General features: G+C 44.4%; 1 protein-coding gene and 2 long non-coding RNA genes across 3 annotated transcripts; 1 reads left to right on the top strand and 2 right to left on the bottom strand.

Moving 5' to 3' along the window:
• Window positions 1-1,816: 1,816 nt before the first annotated feature.
• LOC142883418 (uncharacterized) lies at window positions 1,817-4,352 on the bottom strand. The gene is made up of 3 exons (XR_012926048.1): window positions 4,107-4,352; window positions 3,189-4,000; window positions 1,817-2,348 (listed from the first exon to the last, which is right to left on the bottom strand). It is a non-coding gene; the product is annotated as an uncharacterized LOC142883418 (long non-coding RNA).
• A 4,830-nt stretch (window positions 4,353-9,182) lies between these two features.
• On the bottom strand, window positions 9,183-13,740 carry LOC142883416 (cytosolic 5'-nucleotidase 1A-like). Its single transcript, XM_076018280.1, has 6 exons — window positions 13,584-13,740; window positions 12,323-12,490; window positions 11,308-11,437; window positions 10,418-10,540; window positions 10,114-10,298; window positions 9,183-9,548 (listed from the first exon to the last, which is right to left on the bottom strand). The coding sequence occupies exons 1-6, from the start codon at window positions 13,713-13,715 to the stop codon at window positions 9,183-9,185; spliced, it is 1,104 nt and encodes a 367-aa protein (XP_075874395.1). The 5' UTR covers window positions 13,716-13,740.
• LOC142883420 (uncharacterized) lies at window positions 9,359-10,755 on the top strand. Its single transcript, XR_012926049.1, has 2 exons — window positions 9,359-9,455; window positions 10,168-10,755. It is a non-coding gene; the product is annotated as an uncharacterized LOC142883420 (long non-coding RNA).
• Window positions 13,741-19,612: the final 5,872 nt, after the last annotated feature.

A 19,612-nucleotide genomic window follows, 5' to 3' on the forward strand; every position in this document is an offset into this window, starting at 1 on the left:
AATGCGTCATTTTGTGACGTTTTCCTGACCTAACGGTCCAGTTAAGACGACTGGACCGTCAGGAATGTTATCTTCTTGTACTTGAAGATGAAGTTGATCAGTAAGTTAATCAGTCCAGTTGCCTCAACTTAAACTTTGTTGTGGAAAATTTCAAACATGTCCAATAGCCCACTGTCAACTCATGACACAGTTTCGCTTCTGCAGAAATTAAACTCCCAGCACTGGTGCAAAGCACAGTGCTTGAATTTCCTTCGGTATAAATAAAGTATTAATCAATCAATCAATCAATCAGGCACAACTGAAAGGTTTTATAAACCAGGTGGCCTGCGAGGAAAATATGTAACGAGGGAATTTAAAAGAGCAAGAACTTGGCGCGTTACATAGAAAGCACATTGGCGCCCCCTAGCGTCCAGTCCGTTAATTACAGTTTCGTTTCTCCAGAAATCATTCTAGGGCACCAGCACTGCTATAAAAGCCCAGTGAGCATCATCAGATCGTCAGAGCAAAAGACAACATGGATCTCGGTAAGTATTGCCAGAGACTTTGGTGTTGCTGTGTGTTCTTTAAAACTGTTGCTTTAAAATCTACTTTAGTCAACTATAAACTTGCTTCCAGCAGTAGTTACCCAGACAGGTAAACATAAAATGACTTGACTTTTCCTCCCATGTGTGTCTGTAGTTACTGGTGCTTTCATGGTAGCAGGTGCAGGTGAGTCTTTTGTGTCACTTCTGCACGTTTCTAGCTCATGTTAAGATACAACAGTACGGGCAAGTGAAGTGCCCATGTCCAGTTTGAGAAATTGAATTTAATTGAATTTAAAGTGACCTTGTGACACTCGTAACCGAGTCAAATATCCCCATTTCACAGTGGGTACTGTGGTCGCGGCCCCTGTTGTTCTGGGGGCCGCAGGGTTCACCTCAGCGGGGATTGCAGCAGGATCAGTCGCCGCCAAGATGATGTCAGTTGCTGCGACTGCCACCGGAGGAGGGGTTGCAGCAGGGAGTTGCGTAGCCGTCCTGCAGTCAGCAGGTAATAATGAATGAATGGATGAATAAATGGAAAAATTAAGATTCTGAGGAGCCGTCGAAGGTATTTTTTTCAATGACACAACAGAGCAGATGCTGGTTCTATACTAGAGACAGTATCGCCTGAAAGAAAAAAATGTTTTGTTTTGTTTTTTTTGACCTGCAAAGAAAAAAGTGTCTGACACAGTGCAGAAGCCCCACATTCACACGTTCAAGTAACTTACTGTTGCCAATTTGGCAAGAAATCTAACAACCTTCCATACAGTGTGACTCAGTACTTTCTGCTGGATTGAAATTCCTTTAGATCTTTGTGCTTTATATGTAAGTTTTTTGAAATTTTCTTTAGGTGCAGCTGGCCTGTCCGCAGCCTCTGGTGCAGTGGTAGCAGGAGCTGGAGCAGCTGCTGGATATGTGGCTTCAAGTTTCACCTGAAAGTCATCATAACCACGTTTCCTTTGAACCAACAAACCCCATTGAAGTTAACAATCAGAATGTTAAAATTACTTTATGTTACACTCAAAATGAATATTTTGTTTTATCTGGCACTTTATCTGGATTGTTTTTGTTTGTTTGTTTTTCAAATTAAATGTTTGTTTAACATATATTCAAGACCATTGAAGACTAATCTTTCAAGCATATCAAAAAAAAGTTTCAATTAAAGTTTCATTCGAACGGTATGAGTTTCGAAACATTATTTCAAAAACCTGTTCTCTATCTCAGCTGAAATCACAAAAACAAAAACCTGATGCTGCTATCTCACTACTGTGGGGAAACATTGTAAGAAGTGCATGTTTAAGAATTAAGATCAGATGAAAGACCTGTTTGGTGAAGAAAGCAACTCTACTTCCACATCAAGATGTTTCATCCATTTTATGTAGTTCTGATTTTGGGCTCATTTTCAGAAATGTAGGTTTTTCTAACATGTGAATTAGACATCTGCACTATTTTGACCCCCTGAACGTTCTCCAAAACTCACCAAAACCAGTGAAATATTTAATCAAATTAAGAAAAAATTGCAACATTTGACCGAAGGACCCATACAACATTTCAAAAGGAAGTGTTGGATCGCCTCGATCCGTGTGTTCGTTGAATGAAGAATCTAGAATGATGCTGATTTCAATGTGTCTTTAGTAAACAAATTAATTCAGAATACAAGTATACAGAGCTCTCTTGATCGAGTTGAAGTCTAACATCAACAAATGCTATCAGGTCCTGAAGTCTGACTGACTCCCCTGATCAGTCTTTTTAGATAAAGAAAATCCAGTTGTTCTTGCTGGCGCGCTCAGATTACGTCCTCCTCTGATTGGCTCTCTGGTCTGTTACCTTCAGAAGTCAGGTAAACAAAAGGTTTTGAGTTTTGGGTAATAAGAGACGCCGAGTCCCCAAAGTGGTGACATCTGAACCGAGGTTGAAAAGTACAAAAAAAGATAAAAATAACAGAGTTACTTTTGCCCGACACCCGACACGTCACACAGTAATTTTGATAGGTCAGATAGACTGTTTGTTAATGTCAACGTGTTCCAAGAAACGTTTTACCTTAACTGCCCTTATCCCGGCTGTGAGTTCAACAACAACAACGAAGATATGTGTACTACAACCTGATTTTTTCCTATTTACTTAGTGGAAAGGTACAAAGTCCAAGGTATAAAGGACCTTCATCCTCCTTATCTCTTGGCACTCGCACTCGCATTCACTTGAGCTCCTGCACTTGTTGCATCTGTTCTGTTGTTTGTACTGTGCCTGTGTCTCAGAGCTCCGATCATTTATTATTGTTCATTAAATTGTTTATTTACTCAGTATTTCTGCATCGGTATCTTTACTCTTTTCCACAACAAACTAAAACGTAATTTTTAGTTAAAAAGTAACTTTCGTTACAAAAGTAACTAAAAAGTACATTTTAGTCACAAAAGTAACTTCAGTTACAAAAGTAACTAAAACACACTTTTAGTTACTTTTGTAACTGAAACGTACTTTTTAGTACAGCTTGCAGCTTTAATTTGAATGGGAACTGTATTTTATGTTTGTGCTGATGCTAAAAAGTTTGTGTTTAGGTTTCAATGTTTTTGTTTTTGTTCTTAAGGTCTGTGTTTTGTATTGTGTCTGCCTATAAAGGTGCCTCTTTTGTTTTTACCCTTCTTTTGTGTGCATCTAAAATAAATTCACCTCTGAAACGTTGAAAATGAAATGTCTGTTGTCCGTCCCATCCTCTGGAGCCACATTTTCTTCCCCTTCCAAATTTAGTGGAGCACCAATTTTGGGCTGTTTCATTGAGATTTCTAGATTGAATCATAATTCCCTCCATGAGTCTGCCCCGCTGGAAGCCTGGATAGAAAAACTACACAAAATGACATAAACACTAGTAACACAAAAAAGTATGCAAAGTTCAGCATGAGCATGGAAATGGTTCCTGCCAGGAGTACCAGTGCTACGTTTCAGTGAAAAGGAGACCCAACTCATTCAGAACACGTCTGCAATTACAATGTGTCAATAGCAGTATAAGCTGAGGTTGATCTGAGCATTTTCTTTTTTTTGTTAATTTATAAAAGTTGTGTGACATTACTTGACTTGATCTAAATGCACTTGCCACCACAGGTGCAGGAGGGCTGTCAGTTGTTACCAATGTCAGCAGGTGCTGGAGGAACATTGGAGTGGATCGCTAAACGCCTCTTCTGAAGATCCTAAAGAAACATTAAGAATTGTCACATTTTAATGAGGAAAAAAAGAAAGAAGTGTATGTTTCATAAACTTATTAAATCCACCCGACACTGCATTTTCGTTTTTTGATTGACCTGTTTGAGGTCGTATTAGCCTCCAACACATTGGCTTTCTGTACATTTGATCTTGGAAATAGATATGCGTTTGCATAATGCGTCAATTGTGACGTTTTCCTGACCTGACGGTCCAGTTAAGACGACTGGACCGTCAGGGATGTTATCTTCTTGTACTTGAAGATGAAGTTGATTAAGTCTAAAGCGCTCACGGAACTCAGTCCAGTTGCCTCAACTTAAACTTTGAGTGCTACAATGACCTGGATGACTACGAACCTTAACAGATTTTATCTTGTCGTGGAAAATTTTAAACCTGTCCAATTGTCCACTGTCAACTCATGACACAGTTTCGCTTCTGCAGAAGTTAAACTCCCAGCACTGGTGCAAAGCATGTGACCAGGCACAACTCAAAGGTTTAACAAACCAGGTGGCCTGCGAGGAAAATATGTAACGAGGGAATTTAAAAGAGCAAGAACTTGGCGCGTTACATAGAAAGCGCATTGGCGCCCCCTAGCGTCCAGTCCGCTAATTACAGCTTCGTTTCTCCGGAAATGATGCCAGCACTGCTGTAAAAGCCCAGTGAGCGTCATCAGAGCGAAAGACAACATGGATCGCTGTAAGTATTGCCAGGGACTTTGGTGTTGCTGTGTGTTCTCTAAAACTGTTGCTTTAAAAAAAAAATCTATTTTAGTCTACCGTATTTTCCGCACTATAGAGCACACTGGATTATAAAGCGCACAGTCAATAAATGGTCTGTTTTCTAATTTACGACATATGTAAGGCGCACCGAATCATAAGGCGCATTAAGCGAGACAAAAGAGTCAGAGAAAACTCCGTCAGTCAGTCAGACTTCATTAACTGCGTTCACGGTAACTCTAAAACTTGTTTGTAACACGTAAAAACAAACAAACAGAATGATACCGCTAGAAATATGTTACCAACGCGAGTCGCGATCCACTGCAGGTTCTCTACTACGGTTCTGAATCAAAGAAGCCGGAACGGTAAACACGAAAGGTAACGCTTCAAGTCTGGCGTGAACGACACGCGGAACGATTCTACAGCCAAAGGTGCCCAACAACTAAGAACAGTTGTCTATCTATGAGAACAGTGGCCGCCGCCCTACTCTGTCGCACTTCATCCACGCCGTCTCAGCGAGATGACGTCAGCACAGCAGACACGCAGCGGTGAAAGCGGAGGGGAGAGGGTGCAGCTTGCCGGCGGGGGTGACACCCCGCTGGTTTTGGGCCGTAGAGAAGGGACTCACGGATATCAGTCCAGTTGCCTCAACTTAAACTTTTGAGTGCTACTATGACCTGGATGACGACGAACCTTCACAGATTTTATCTTGTCGTGGAAAATTTTAAACATGTCCAATAGTCCACTGTCAACTCATGACTGGGCGTACCCTGAGGGATAGGGTGAGGAGCTCGGAGTAGAGCCGCTGCTCCTCCGCATCGAGAGGGGCCAGCTTAGGTGGCTCGGGCACCTGTTCCGGATGCCTCCTGGACGCCTCCCTGGGCAGGTGTTCCGGGCATGTCCCACCGGGAGGAGGCCTCGGGGAAGACCCAGGACACGCTGGAGGGACTATGTCTCCCGGCTGGCCTGGGAACGCCTTGGGGTCCCACCGGATGAGCTGGAGGAGGTGACTGGGGCCAGGGAGGTCTGGGCATCTCTGCTGAGGCTGCTGCCCCCGCGACCCGACCCCGGATAATGCGGCAGAAGAAGAAGAACATCTTCCGGGTCAGCCAGAAGCTGGCAGCACTAAAGAGAGTAGCCAGTAAACTCACCGCTGATAGCCGAGCAACTGTCTACATTACAAGCTACAGGTCCGCCGAACCACCCTCCTATGCACAGCCACGCCAGAACATGCTCTTGAGCCCCCAGCCTCCAACACACGCTCACTGGACAGAACCTTTCTCCACACTGCTGTCCTGGTGTGGAACAATTTACCCCAGCATGTGGTTGATTCAATAACAGACAGTGGTCTTCAAACCTTTAAACGCAGAGTTCACAGACATCTCCTGAGCTGCAGTGAACGGCATGATTGGCCAATGGAAATCGGAAACATTACTTGGCTATTGTTCAGTAAGCACAACCAGAATTAATCCATATATAAGGTGCTCTGAATTATAATGCGCACTGTCATTTTTTGAAAAAAAAAAAAAAGGCTTTAAGTCCGCCTTATAGTGCGGAAAATACGGTACTATAAACTTGCTTCCAGCAGTAGTTACCCGGACAGGTAAACATAGAATGACTCGACTTTTCCTCCCATGTGTCTCTGTAGTTACTGGTGCTGCCATGGTAGTAGGTGCAGGTGAGTCTTTTGTGTCACGTTTCTAGCTCATGTTAAGATACAACAGTACGGGCAAGTGAAGTGCCCATGTCCAGTTTGAGAAATTGAATTGAATTGAATTTAAAGCGACCTTGTGACACTCGTAACCGAGTCAAATATCCCCGTTTCACAGTGGGTACTGTGGTCGCGGCCCCTGTTGTTCTGGGGGCCGCAGGGTTCACCTCAGCGGGGATTGCAGCAGGATCAGTCGCCGCCAAGATGATGTCGGCTACTGCGGTTGCCAACGGAGGAGCGGTGGCAGCAGGGAGTTTGGTAGCCGTCCTGCAGTCAGCAGGTAATAATAATGAATGAATGGATGAATGAAAAAGATTCTGAGGAGCCCTCAAATGTATTTTTTCAATGACACAACAGAGCAGATGCTGGTCCTATACTAGACAGTATCGCCTGAAAGAAAAAAAAGTTTTGTTTTGTTTTTTTTGACCTGCAAAGAAAAAAAGCGTCTATAAAAGAATTCTCGCAAAACAAAACTATTCTTCTGTCACGTGATGGTCATTCTGTCAGGTGACACAGTGCAGAAGCCCCACATTCACACATTCAAGTAACTTACTGTTGCCAATTTGGCAAGAAATTTAACAACCTTCCATACAGTGTGACTCAGTACTTTCTGGTGGATTGAAATTCCTTTAGATCTTTGTGCTTTATATGTAAGTTTTTTTTTTTGTTTTTTTTTAATTTTCTTCAGGTGCAGCTGGCCTGTCTGCCACCTCTGGTGCAGTGGTAGCAGGAGCTGGAGCAGCTGTTGGATATGTGACTTCATTTTTCACCCGAAAGCCATAACCACGTTTCCTTTGAACCAACAAACCCCATTGAAGTTAACAATCGGAATGTTAAAACGACTTTATATGACACTCAAAATGAATATTTTGTTTTATCTGGCACTTTATCTGAATTGTTTTTTGTTTGTTGGTTTTTCAAATTAAACGTTTGTTTAAGATCTTTTCAAGACCATTGAAGACTAATCTTTCAAGCATATCAAAAAAAAGTTTCAATTAAAGTTTCATTCGAACGGTATGAGTTTCGAAACATTATTTCAAAAACCTGTTCTCTATCTCAGCTGAAATCACAAAAACAAAAACCTGATGCTGCTATCTCACTACTGTGGGGGAAACATTGTTGGAAGTGCATGTTTAAGAATTAAGATCAGATGAAAGACCTGTTTGGTGAAGGAAGCAACTCTACTTCCACATCAAGATGGTTCATCCATTTTATGTAGTTCTGATTTTGGGCTCATTTTCAGAAATGTAGGTTTTTCTAACGTGTGAATTAGACATCACATCCAGTCAGTATTAAGACAGGCTTTTTACAAGAGACACTTTCAAATTCCTCAAAAGAATGAGAATAGAAATAGAATCATGCTGGAATTCCAGTTTCGACTGATGCTGCCATGTTGAAGGTATCAGTAATAGTTCAAGTAAAATAGATGAGACGTAACTAAACATTTTTGATAAAGTCCAAACAAACACTCACATCTTTGTGAAGGTCCTCAGTCATCCCAGTCATCGCAGTCGTAGAGAGTTGAGTTGTAGGCAGCGGGTCGCTACAAGCATTTCTAAAACTGTAATGTTTTAGCTCTCAGTTCAAGCTTTCATCTTGATTGCTTCTTTTTTTTCCACTTCACAGCTCAACACTGAAAACGGAGATGAAATATTAGTTTTCAAGACAGAGGACATGTGTTAAATGAAAAACGGAGAATATCCATCATTCCTGCTGAATATCTTAATTTTTATTTCAGTTGAAATCAGTCAGAAAAATCCATTCATGTGAATTGACAAGACTCAGGCCTTCAAGTTTGTCATAACAACAAACACCAATGGTCTAATATGGCAGACAGGCAACAGCAGGAGATAAACATTCGACACTTCAGAGACAAACTGCAGAAATGAGAATTACAAGTTAGTACCATGACCAGATGGTGCATATTTTAAGATTTTAAATAAAAGTGTAAAATATTACATTAAATATAGTGCAGGTTCACATTATGCATAAAATGTAACCCAAGATACATTCACATACACTAACTCAGCACATCATACAAACATACACCAACATTCAACATGCAGGACTGACTCCAAGACCAAAACAGACAACAGAGAGAAATAATACATCTCTAAACTCCAAAAAGGCTTCTGCATAAAGTGACTGTCCACACAGCTTCACCTTAAGTGGCTTTCAGACTTCCTATGTATCAAAAATAGTTCTCAGTTTTTCCAAAAAACCCAACATCTAAATATATATTGCTTAGATGTCACTGTCAGTTTTGTTAAATATGTCCCACTCCTCTCGAAGAGCTGTTTGACTTTGCAGATGTGAGTGTAAACATGAAAGAAACAGAGGTTGATATGGCTGCACTCAAGCCAAATAATAACAAGGGTTGACAAGTGTAAATGAAAATATAATTATATCATTATTTAGTAGTTTGTTTCCTAAATTTGAATGATTCAGCCATGAACTTGAATATGAGGCCAAGTAAATGCTTATGAGATATTCTTTGGTCTTGATCCTCTGCAGCATTTTTACTGAAAGAACAGTAGCTTGAGTTTTAAAAACTGACTCACATACAAGATTGATTGTAAGCTAAGAGATTTAAAGTAACTGATTTCTAATGGCATCGTCATTTCGAAAGTCTCTTATTCTGGCAACTTTTAGATCTAAACGCAGCAGAGTTTTTCATCCCAGTCGAGCAGTTTATCGTGATAAAATATTGAGAAAAAAAAAATCTCCTGAAAACAGCATCACTACAGTTTGCAGGCTGCAGTTTTAGAAGGAGGCATATTATTGATGAAAACATTTAAAATAAAATAAAAAAATATATACAGTATATGGGACTTTTGATTCAATTGTTGGATGAAATAGTTTTCTGAGATAAGAGTCAATCAACTCACTACTTTTAGCAGAAAATAATAACGGCATACAAAATTAGTTTTGCATCGAGACATTATTGGGGTCACGAGTACAGTTTGATCAGCCTCAAGCAGGTAAAACCAAAACCAAAATCTCATGTTTGTCTTCAAGCTCCGATGCACAGTGACATCCACGCTACTTTGGTGCCGGTGGAGCCCCGCGTCCTGCTGTCTTGCCGAGTCTCTGGGCTATCCCATAAGGCACGTGGCATGCTACCGTCCCCATCTCTGCTGCACCCTCCACGTGAAACATCTGGTCGTCGAAGAAAATGTGCGGACGAATCTTCTCCAGCATGGGACCCTTGGGTGCTCCGGCGAGAAAAAGTGCCTCGTCGATCTCCAGGCCCCACGAGCGCAGGGTTTTCAGGGCTCGGGTACCAGAGCTGGCCGCACTGCGGGCCGTCACCAGGTAGGTCCTGATGGGGCAGTCCATGCGCTGGCCTTTGCTGTAGAACTTCTTCTGCAGCTTTCCTAAAGCCTCCAGAAATCCCTTCAAAGGCCCCTGGGAAAAAAAAAAGAATTAAAATCCAGATGTTAATAGAAAAAAGTGATAAAAGGGGAAAAGTTTCACGGTCAAGTGTGCAATAGTTGGAGCTTTTGAAGAAGGAAGCGAGAGCGCCATCAAGTGGTAACATTTTAGATTGCAGCGTCTTTCACTCTCCCTGCCAGACTCTCGCCACTGCAGCTCACCCGAACCTTGATACTTCGTCCACCTTCTTCTTCATTGGTTTATTCGAGGATACGAGCAGAAACCCTGATCACGAAACACGCTGCCAGCTGATTTGGATTTGTCCACGAAGATCAAATTACTTTTATTGTACTGTGATTATACACTTTTATTTGTGTATTTATGAGCAGTACGTGAAGCTTTTACCAATGTAAGAATCCTAAATCACACCAAATATTACACAACAGACCTTTAAAGTTGGAAAAGTAGGGAAGGGGAAAGAAAATTGTGTTTTTTTTTCTGTTCTATTTTTTCCCTTCATTTTCTGATTTTATTTTATTAATGCAGTAGTTGCATTGACATCGAGATGGTGGAAATGGCCACAAGTTGTATACTGTACATGATCCAGAGGCTTGTTCTCGTGGGCCTTCTCATGCTCAAAGAACTTGTCCAGTCCGTGGGCCTTGTAGATTCGCTCGGACTCATCGGAGAAGAGGACGGCGTCTCCGTCGAAGGCGACGCGCAACTGAGTCTCCGAGACTTCCGTCATCTTCTCTGGAGTGAACATGGTGGCCGCTGCTATGCCTGCATAAAAGAAAGAGGAGGAAGGGGAGAGAGAGAGCGACAGAGGAGGGCGCAGGTCAGGACAGAGATGCTCGCAGGCCACGGCGGTGGTGCACCTTCATCTAGTCTGCAGCGCTGACCTTCTTCCAGGGCCTCTCGGACCTTGGATGGGTCGGCAGACAGGTAAAGGTTGGTGCTGTAGGCCTTCAGGTAGCCGATGGGACTGTTTCCGCCTGTCATGCAGAAGCGCTCGATGAACAACTCTGCAGACACGAGGGGAGAAAAGCTCAGTGGCGCAGCTGCTGATCATCAGCAGATCATTTTGCGCCACATACCGGATAAAAAAATATCAGATTTAAAGCATCATCAACATCCAACTGACCTTCCAGAGTAAAGGAGAAAGTGAATGTAGCGTGACACCAGTGATTTAATGAGGCGGCGATACAAGGACTGCATGATAAAAATCTTCCACTATTCATGTCTGCCTCCTCCGTTGCTTGATGTAACAGACAAATGTCTCTTGAGCCTGAATGAACATCTATTTATATTATATCTGTTTGTTTTTAAAAACTCACATCATTACTTATTACATAGCCTAGCATAGCAACTGGTATGAGTGAAAACAGCAATGTAAATAGCTCTTTTTTGTATGTCAAACGCAACATTTGTACCTCAGTGCTAAAGATCCACATTATTATAACAGAATACCAACACTAACATGCCCACTTCCTGAGAGTTTGATAGATAAGAGTACAAGTTGTTCTCCTGACTTATCTGAAAAATTCTCATACACTGCATTAAATAATAATTTTATCATAAGCACACTGTAAACAAAATGTCAAACTCTGCATAGCTCAGAGGTCTAATGAAAAATTAAACAAAAAAAAACATGTCACGTTGAACTTAGTGAATAATGTTTGAGGAAAAAAGAATCAAAGATCATCAAACACCTGAGAAAATATATATTTTTCTAAAAAAAAACAGTATGACCAGTGACTGCATTTACTGTGCGTGTGCGTCAGTAACTCACGGTGATGATTGATGGTGTTGATGAGTCTTAATCCAACGTACGCGTGGTTGTTGGTCACGAGCACGACATCAAACAGCTCCTCGCTCTCGGGGTAAATCTCCCTGAGTCGTGTGTTCACGGCCTCCAGCGCCTGGAAACACGCCCAAAAAAAAACAGATCCCGGGTTATTTTCAAAGACAGTGCGCTATCATCGGCGCCGTGGGATGGAAGCGCGTGTGGGTGGGTCGCTGCGAAAAAATCTTATAACACATTGCACCGCCCACGCATGGCACGACCTGACACATATCAGTGACTCGCAGCACGTTTGCATGCGCAGTGAAGCGGCGGTAATAGCTTGAGAAAGCCGTTAAGGTGGAGGCTCCTGCCCGTCCTTGTCCTTTTATACAAGTAACAGGACAGGGTTCAATTGAGGAATATCAGATTGACCACCAGTCTGCTGTACGCAAAGCTGATGAGAAGGTAGCCGTAGCTGGAGGCTACCTGAGCATGAGTTCAGTCAAACTCGTACCAAAGACATATTTTCCACTGAGAAAAGCCTTCACTGCCACCCTGTGTTCTCTTAATGTGCAATGTGCCATCCAGTTCTGCATGCTGCCGCTGCTGCAGCATCCATGCTAATCCCTTTAGCGCTCGCTGGGCTCATGTTTCTTAGATGAGCCACATTTCAGCATTGAAATCTCTGCTACGATGGAGCTGCCATTGAAAGGTGAAGCGCCACAGACCAACAACTACTGACTTCTTGCTGTTTTTTTTTTTTGCAAGATCTGCACTATATTATTGGCATCTACTGTTACCCGACCTCTTGGTCAGCTCCCTGATGGCCATCTGGGTCCGAGTGAGGTGTACTAATGCCGTACTGACTGGACTTCCAACCGCACGATCTGAGTGTGTTAGCCTGACTTCAATAGGTTGGATTAAATTGAATGGCAAACACGCTTGCATTCAAAATAACAGCTCAGTTTTTTGCAACTAAACATATGAACTCAATGCACCATTTGTGTCTCCAACCTCTGACCTTGACGAAGGAGAATGCTGGTCCGGGGGTGAAAGGCTGCATTTCATGCTCCACCTGGTACTTGATGTACTCCTCCATGCCCTGGTGCTCATAGATGTGCTGCTCCTTCTCCATGTTGAAGAGGACTCGCGCCGACACAGCGATGGAAATGGCATTCTCTGGCTTTGGCTACATGAGAGGTGAAAAATCATGCATTTGACTTTTTTGCTTTGCACTTCAGCAAAGACGAGCTGATAACGGTCATCCTGGAAGGTTCAGAACTGTGAGTTCTTTCAGCACACGGCACCACGTTATTCTTTGTCTTTACAAGCTGATGAAGAAATAACTAGATTTCTGTGAAGTGCTCCTCTCCCTGTGACTATGCAGCAGAATATGAATTACTTTACCCTTGCAAAAGTCTCTAATAGTGAAGGCCATTAGAACAGACTGGCTGGCACCATTTGCAGCACCGACTCAGCACTTTGGTGAGCGGAACACGTGCTCGTAACTTGGGTGACGGACAGCCTGGTGATTGTTTGGCACAAGGTCTTTTGATTCTCAGCCCGGACCGACTTTTTTCGACAGAGACGCAGGATACATTAAAACATGTTCATCTGCACGGGTGCCAATATGGGTATATAGTTGTTTGTCAACATGTCAATTTTAAATTGAATACTTTGTGTCAATAGAAATGCCCCCGCAGGTGTTTGATAATAATTGTAAGGACAAAGAAATTCCAAAAGCAATGCATTGCGTTCTCGTGGCGAGCAGACGGCCCTGAAAGAGAACTAGAGAGCTGTTGCGAGACAAGAGCCCTGTGTTCTTCGTAGGGTTTCCAGCTGGCTGAGGCTCTTTAGCGAGTCTCACTGTTCTTCATCGTCACAAACTTTTTTTTAACGAGACTCCACACGCAGGAACAGTTCCACTGGGCACTGGCCAAAATTGGAGGGTCAGTGGTGCCAGTCAAAGAATCACTTGTCTCGTGAGTTGTGAGCGCACAAAAATGTGTCAAACTTCCATGAATATCGAGTTTGACATCATACTCAGTTTGGGATGGAAATAATCTAAAAAAAAAAAAACAGGAGAGGCACAGTAGCAATAGAATATCAGGTTCCTGTGGGAAATCTTTGGCAATTTGCATAAATTCAAATTTAAATTCTAAGCCAAGCAGTTTTTGTTGGATTGAGTTTGATTTAAAATAAAGACGATCTTGGACGGCTTCCAGATCGAACGGCTCCTATGCGGGGCTTGCAACAGGCAGGGCACTGCAGTGCTTACTCACCGGCTTCGGCTTCCTGCTTGGGCTTGACGGCTTTAAATTTGCTCTAGCATCTTCCCAGGGGGCTCGGCTGCTGCCATTCCTGGACAGGTCCTGTCCACTGACGGCCAGAGTCTGGCTGTTGTTCACGCTCATCTTACCTCCCCTTCTCCCAGACTCTCTCCCCTGGATGGCTTCGCCGCCGTGGTCTTCTCAGTCTTTGGCAAGAGTTCCCAGTGGTGGTGGTGGGGGGGGGAACAACTCTTCACTCACTCGTTTTCAATCATTGGCAATTTGAATTCAGTCCACGTTGCAGTCGGGAGACAAGATCTGAGGCAAAGTGCTCCTGGCAGAATGAATGAAGTGGCGATGCAGTCACCAAATCCCACCTGTTAATACTCCCTCTGAACTGAAGCATCGTCTCACGCGCCGCACTCCTCCTTCAGCTCTGCGTGGCCGCCTTTTGCAGCACTACTCTCTCCCTCTCTCTCTCTCTCTCTCCCTCCATCTCATGCGCTGAATGCCCACTTCAAGCTACCTCACATCAGCTCCCTTTCTACTCCCCTTTTCTTTTAACCCCTTCATTATCAACGTCCCTGGAGCGACAGCGGGGGAACGTGATTTAACATCTGTGACAGTCAGTCAGTCAGTCGCTGCAGCCTGTGTGTGTCGGGCCAACACTCTTGTTGCGTCATGACACTTTGTAATGCACCCTGCCTACCAGCATTGCAATGATTATTGTCTTTATACATAAAAGTCAATTTTCCCCCCAGACTGCATATTTCCAGATCATTTAGAGCCACAACGAGCAGCTGTTGTTGTTATTGTTGTTGGGTTTTTTTTTAAAGGCAGTTGTACTTAATTGTGTGAGCTGTAAACTTCAAACCTAATCACACCTGACCCACGGTGCGTTCACACTTCTGCTCAGCGGTGTGGGAAATGGTGTCCGTCCTGACGCGTTTAGCCCCCCCCAGTGCATCTAATGATGACTTCATATTGCCTGCCTCTCCCCATTTGAAAAACCTCTGCAAGATCTTACGACGGATTGAATTACGGGAGCAGCAGCCACAGTTGCTAGGCGACGGACGGGGAGCGCGACACTCACGTCTCGCATCTGATTGGTGGCCGGGAGGGGGCGGGGGAGGAGTCATCTGTCCTCGGACTACATTGAGACAAAGGCTTCATCTGAGATACAGCCAAAGAAATAATAGGGGAATACAGTGGCGACAGGATTTTCTCTGTGCGGAGCTTGCAACCCTGAGTGCAGGATAAGCAGTGACCGGAATTGAGTGGATAGAAAGACAATAGACTGAATAATATCAAACTGCAGAACAGATAACAGTAAAAAATCTGCAGAAATTAAGAATTTGTGCATGATGCTCTAAATTACAGCGCTCTGACTGACTGACGCAAGTGGCACCTGTAGAATCCTGAAGATACTAGAATTTGTTCAAATGGGGCACTTATTGAAAAAAAAATAAAAATAAAAAGTAAGGGGGATGTAAGGGAGAGAAGAAAACTGCTAATAGCTTTAAAATTAAAAACAAAAAACAACAACAACAACAACAAAAAAAAAAAAAACGTTCATCCTGCCTTACAGAGGAAGAGAGAAGTCTTAGTTTGGCCTACAGCTCACAATGATGTGTCCTGTAGCTGTCACCGGTAATATTTCAGAGAGCAGAGAGGGAAATACTGTTCAGAGGCTTTGGTGTTGCAACTGAGGCATGCATGTACAGTATAAAATGGATAAAAAAAGGGATTTAAAAAAGCATTGCCTTTGTAGGCGTCTCTCTACAACATGTGAGAAACAAAACTGTTATTGTCTTTTAAAAGACTCCCCAGCTTTGGCATGAGATATTTAAAGGTGAGCTTGCCATCAATCCACACATCCAGAAACTTAAACAGCACAACACTTTAAATTTGTGAACCACTTTAGAGGAGATTACAAGATTCTTGTCATGAGCGTTATTAGCTTGAGGGTAAACCCCGAATTTGGTCTTGTCTGCATTGAGATACCAGATAGCCAGTCTATGGTTAATGAGGGAAACTTGCAGATCGTAAAGGTAAGGGGAATTTCTTGCCATCTGTTCGTCTGCAGTAACAGTAATGTATCATCTGCTTCCAGATGTTCATTACATCCAGTTTAACTCATGTGTTACATGAATAACGCAGGTCCAGATACTGAGCCCTGGTGAACACCTCTGGTGTTTTTCAAATTCAAATTTTGACTCTCAAATAGATTTTTTTAGGCACCATAGGTGAATGATTTATATTATCGCAGGAGCCTCCAAGTGGTTGGAGGCCAATTGATTGACGATTTTACAAGCCCACTTAAGCAGATGAAGAAGGAGAGGAGCAAACAACAAAGATGAAAGCCTCTGCTCTTGCTTTAAAGAGATTTACTACACGATAAATAACGTTGTGTGTTCTCATTTACCAGAACAAACAGGCACTTTACCAGAAGCAGGTCTGCAACAGGACAGTCGGCAGAGTCCCAATTCGGCGACTGATGATGCAGGATGACAGTGATACAAGCTAGCAAGCACAAGCTGAACACAGCTGCATCCACGATGGTCACTAAAGAGGAAACGTGGCATCATAGCTGAAGTCTTAATGTGTACGATCAGCGATTAAATCTGCCACCCTTTCCCTTTGCATTTTGTACGAGATTTGCGGGGAACCAAATCAAGTTCTGTCTCTCCTTCTAAACCTCTGTATTAGGCACACAAAAGCAATAGCGCAAAGTGCCATTTATCTGTCTGGATAATATTCCTGGTGTACTTTCTGTGACCACAGACACCCCCTCCATCTACCCCCCACCCCCCACCCCCCGCCCATCCCCTACAACTGCCCAGGGGCTCCGGAGAGCAAGAGCTTTTATCGATTGACAGCTGAGTGATTGTGCGTCTCTAAAGTGCAGAGACAGAGGAGGATCGAATGTGGTGGTTTTGTCCTCATCCTAGGTTACAGGTTTTTTTAATGAATATATTGGGAAATCAGCATGGCCCTGTGATGAACTGGCGGCTTGTCCTGGGTGTCACCCTGCCTTTGCCCTAAGACAGCTGGGAGAGGCTCCAACTGAGCCCCGCAACCATGATTGCAGGAACAAGCAGGTATTGAAAACAGATAGATGGATGGATGGAAGGATGGATGGATGGATGGAAGGATGGATGGAAATCGGCAAATGGAACCCAACAAAACAAGCATAAGAACCCATGAAATTTTTTGCAAAATTTACTTCTGATCTCTTCTCCCAGTAGAGTTTACTTTTTAATTTCATGGCTCTCGCTACCAGGAGGCAATAAAGGCCTTCAGCGGTTTCTTGTGTTTCCTGCTGGCGGCCACTAGAGCGTGGTAGAGGACTGATCAGCCTCCAGGCCTTATTGTTCCTGAACGCCCTGCCGCTTCCTCTGTCTGCTGGTCTCAGACAAAGAGGACATGAAAAAGAAACCGCAGGCACGAAAGAAGAAGTTGATCTGGAAAGTTGATCTGTTTTTGGAAACAGTTTGGTCGTATAAAGACTTTGTGACATTACGTTGACTTGACTGTGTTAAAATTGCACTGCCATAAAACTAGAATAACACAAGAAATAACACAAAACAATGCACATGCAGATGCTCATTTGTTTGCTCTTTTTAAAATTACTTTGACTCTTTCTTGTGATTGCTGTTTAGTATTTTTTGTACTTTATCTAGCCCTGCAACAGTGTGGTTTCCCACTTGGGGATCAATAAAGTACATCCGTTTATCTATCAATCTATTTATATAATTAATAAGTGGCCTTGCATGCAGCCCGCCTGCTTAACCAACATCAATATAATCTAATGAAATAAATAAAAGCGCACGTGCAGTAATTCTGGTGAGCACAAGTGAATTAGCGCCGCCAATCCCTTGGCTCACACTCATGTTGCCTTTTGTCTTTTGTGCTCATCTGAGGCGCTGAGGGGGTTAACAGGACACGGAGACAGTTGGGCCGCACCCACACAGCCTGATTTGAATAACGCCGGCATTTGGCGCGAGGCTCCAAAAGGGCCGGCCCTTTCTTCGAGCCGGCTGCGACGCCACTCCCCCTCCCTCCCTCCCTTCCTCCCGCGCTCGCGCGCTTACAGAGTGGCGGGAAATGCTGCAGAGACAACAACAGACGGAGGGGAAGGGTAGAGTGGGGCCCTGTGTGCCAGGAGCCGCCGTCACGGCTCGGAGTCACCGGGTCACGGCGCAAATGTGTCATGTTGCAGATAGCAACCGGAGAAGAAGAAAAAGACCTGTGGGCTAGTTTAGATGTAAGAGGAAGAGGAGAAGAGAGGGGAAGAGGAAGAGGGGAGGGACGGCGGGGTGAAGCTCTCTCAGCGGCTGACTGTGGGTGGAGACAAAAGCAGGCATGAATGAGTGGAGTACGGTTGGGGGTGGTGGGGGCAGAACAAAGAGGGGAACAGCCCCCAAACACCAACCCCCTACCGGCACTCCTTATTACCCCTCCCCCCCCAACACAGCCTGGAGGCTTCAAACAAGGCGGCTGACTGACGATTATAACCTTAATCAGCCCTTCAAAGCCACCGCAGGCATGTTCGCCACCGTCGCAGTCTTTGTTCTAATTCGGGGGGGTTCTTCCGCGCGATTGCCTGAACCTAAGCTGCATCCTCTGCTCGCACTGACAAACACATTGCACACACCCAAGCATACGCTTCCATCTCACACGTTTGTCCTTTCCTTGCTGCGGTAAGCGCCGGCAAACTAAAAGCCAAAGGAGCCGTATGAAGGTCATTGGCTAAAGTGGCAGGGAAGGCCATTAATGGCATCCACCTCACCCAGAAGAGACTTTATTGGATTTGTTGTTATTGGCTTTGGGAGGGGCATCGGCCCCTCCGTTCGCTCGCGCCAAATCCGTAATGTAAGTGGCAGACGGCTGACTTTGCAATAATGCTTCTTTGTTGAGGCAAAGAAAAAAAAAAATTCCCCGCCAACGGGGCAGAGCAGCGGTTCGTCTCACTTCCTGCCTGCGACGTGCGCAATGCGAAAACAGGAAGTCTGAGCTGTTTCTGCGCTTCCTTGACTTTCAAAAAAACCTCCGTTTTCTCCCTCTCGTCTGTGTTTCAGGCGCACGCCGGCCTGCCGCGTAGAAGTGGGATGAATATTACGTAAGCGGCAGAGTAGTGGTCATTCACAACAATACCATTCACGGCCAGCACGGAGGCTGAATAAGAGGAATTGTAAGAATGCAGGAAGAGGCAGAGAGGTGCAAACATTTAGCATCTGATAAGAGATAATCAGATAAGGCTCACTGGGTGGGTGTTGCTGCCTCTGTGTGGATTTCTCTCTTTAGCATTTAAATGCGGGTTGCCACATACGCATCCGCCCTGCATGCACTCTCACACTGCAGTAATCTCTCATTAGGCCGACTTTTGATTGGCTCGGGCTTGCGTGGCGGTGATGGTTGTGTGTGATGCGGAGGCGGCGCTGATTACCGACTGACGGGGAGACAAAGAGCGCAAAGCACTTAAGGGGACATCTAGAGATTGGCTTATCACATGGGTGGGGGGGGGGGGGGGGGTGCCGTGAGGGTCCGCTGGGGGGTGGGGGTTCGGGGGGGCTGAAGGAGCAACGGCGGGAGGAGCCGGCCAGCTTGGAGGTTGAGGGGTGAGGGGGCACTGAGGAGTGAGGGTGAATTCAAAAGATGCAGCAAGTGTCCCAACTTCAACTGAAGCAACCTTACACCGCCGCGCCGAACAAAGGAACATCTGCTGGCTGACAAAGGCAGCGGTCGGAGCTCAGCCAGAGCAGCAGTGGCTCTGATTTACAATGCTCCCTGAGAGCCCCCGACGGCAGCAACAGGTCCTGAGACGGCAGCTGCCTCTTGACATAATGCTCCGCCAAGTACCGAGGAGAATCAAAGTAGTTTTAAAAATCCACCTGCGAGCCGGGGCTTGTAAAACTGACATAAACGCCGCATTTGCTTTTAATCCCTTTATCACAACATTTGGTTGTACGAGAGCGCACGTGCCTCGTTCCGCAGGATGAACCCACAGCTTCCATGGGTTCAACATCGCATCCTGAATT

The sequence above is a fragment of the Nelusetta ayraudi genome, unplaced genomic scaffold (assembly GCF_046127955.1).
Source record: "Nelusetta ayraudi isolate G7.1 ecotype Tasmania unplaced genomic scaffold, CSIRO-AGI_Nayr_v1 ptg000007l, whole genome shotgun sequence".
In the NCBI taxonomy this organism is placed as follows: Eukaryota; Metazoa; Chordata; class Actinopteri; order Tetraodontiformes; family Monacanthidae; genus Nelusetta; species Nelusetta ayraudi.

What these genes read in the sequence shown, in the direction of transcription:
- LOC142883416 (XM_076018280.1), bottom strand. Translation starts at nt 13,715, where the DNA reads ATGAGCGTGAACAACAGCCAGACTCTGGCCGTCAGTGGACAGGACCTG. An exon ending in CAAGCAGGAAGCCGAAGCCG is followed by an intron (nt 12,491 to 13,583) that starts GTGAGTAAGCAC and finishes CCTCTCATGTAG; the next exon opens with CCAAAGCCAGAGAATGCCAT. An exon ending in AGAACAAGCCTCTGGATCAT is followed by an intron (nt 9,549 to 10,113) that starts GTACAGTATACA and finishes TTTTTTTCCCAG; the next exon opens with GGGCCTTTGAAGGGATTTCT.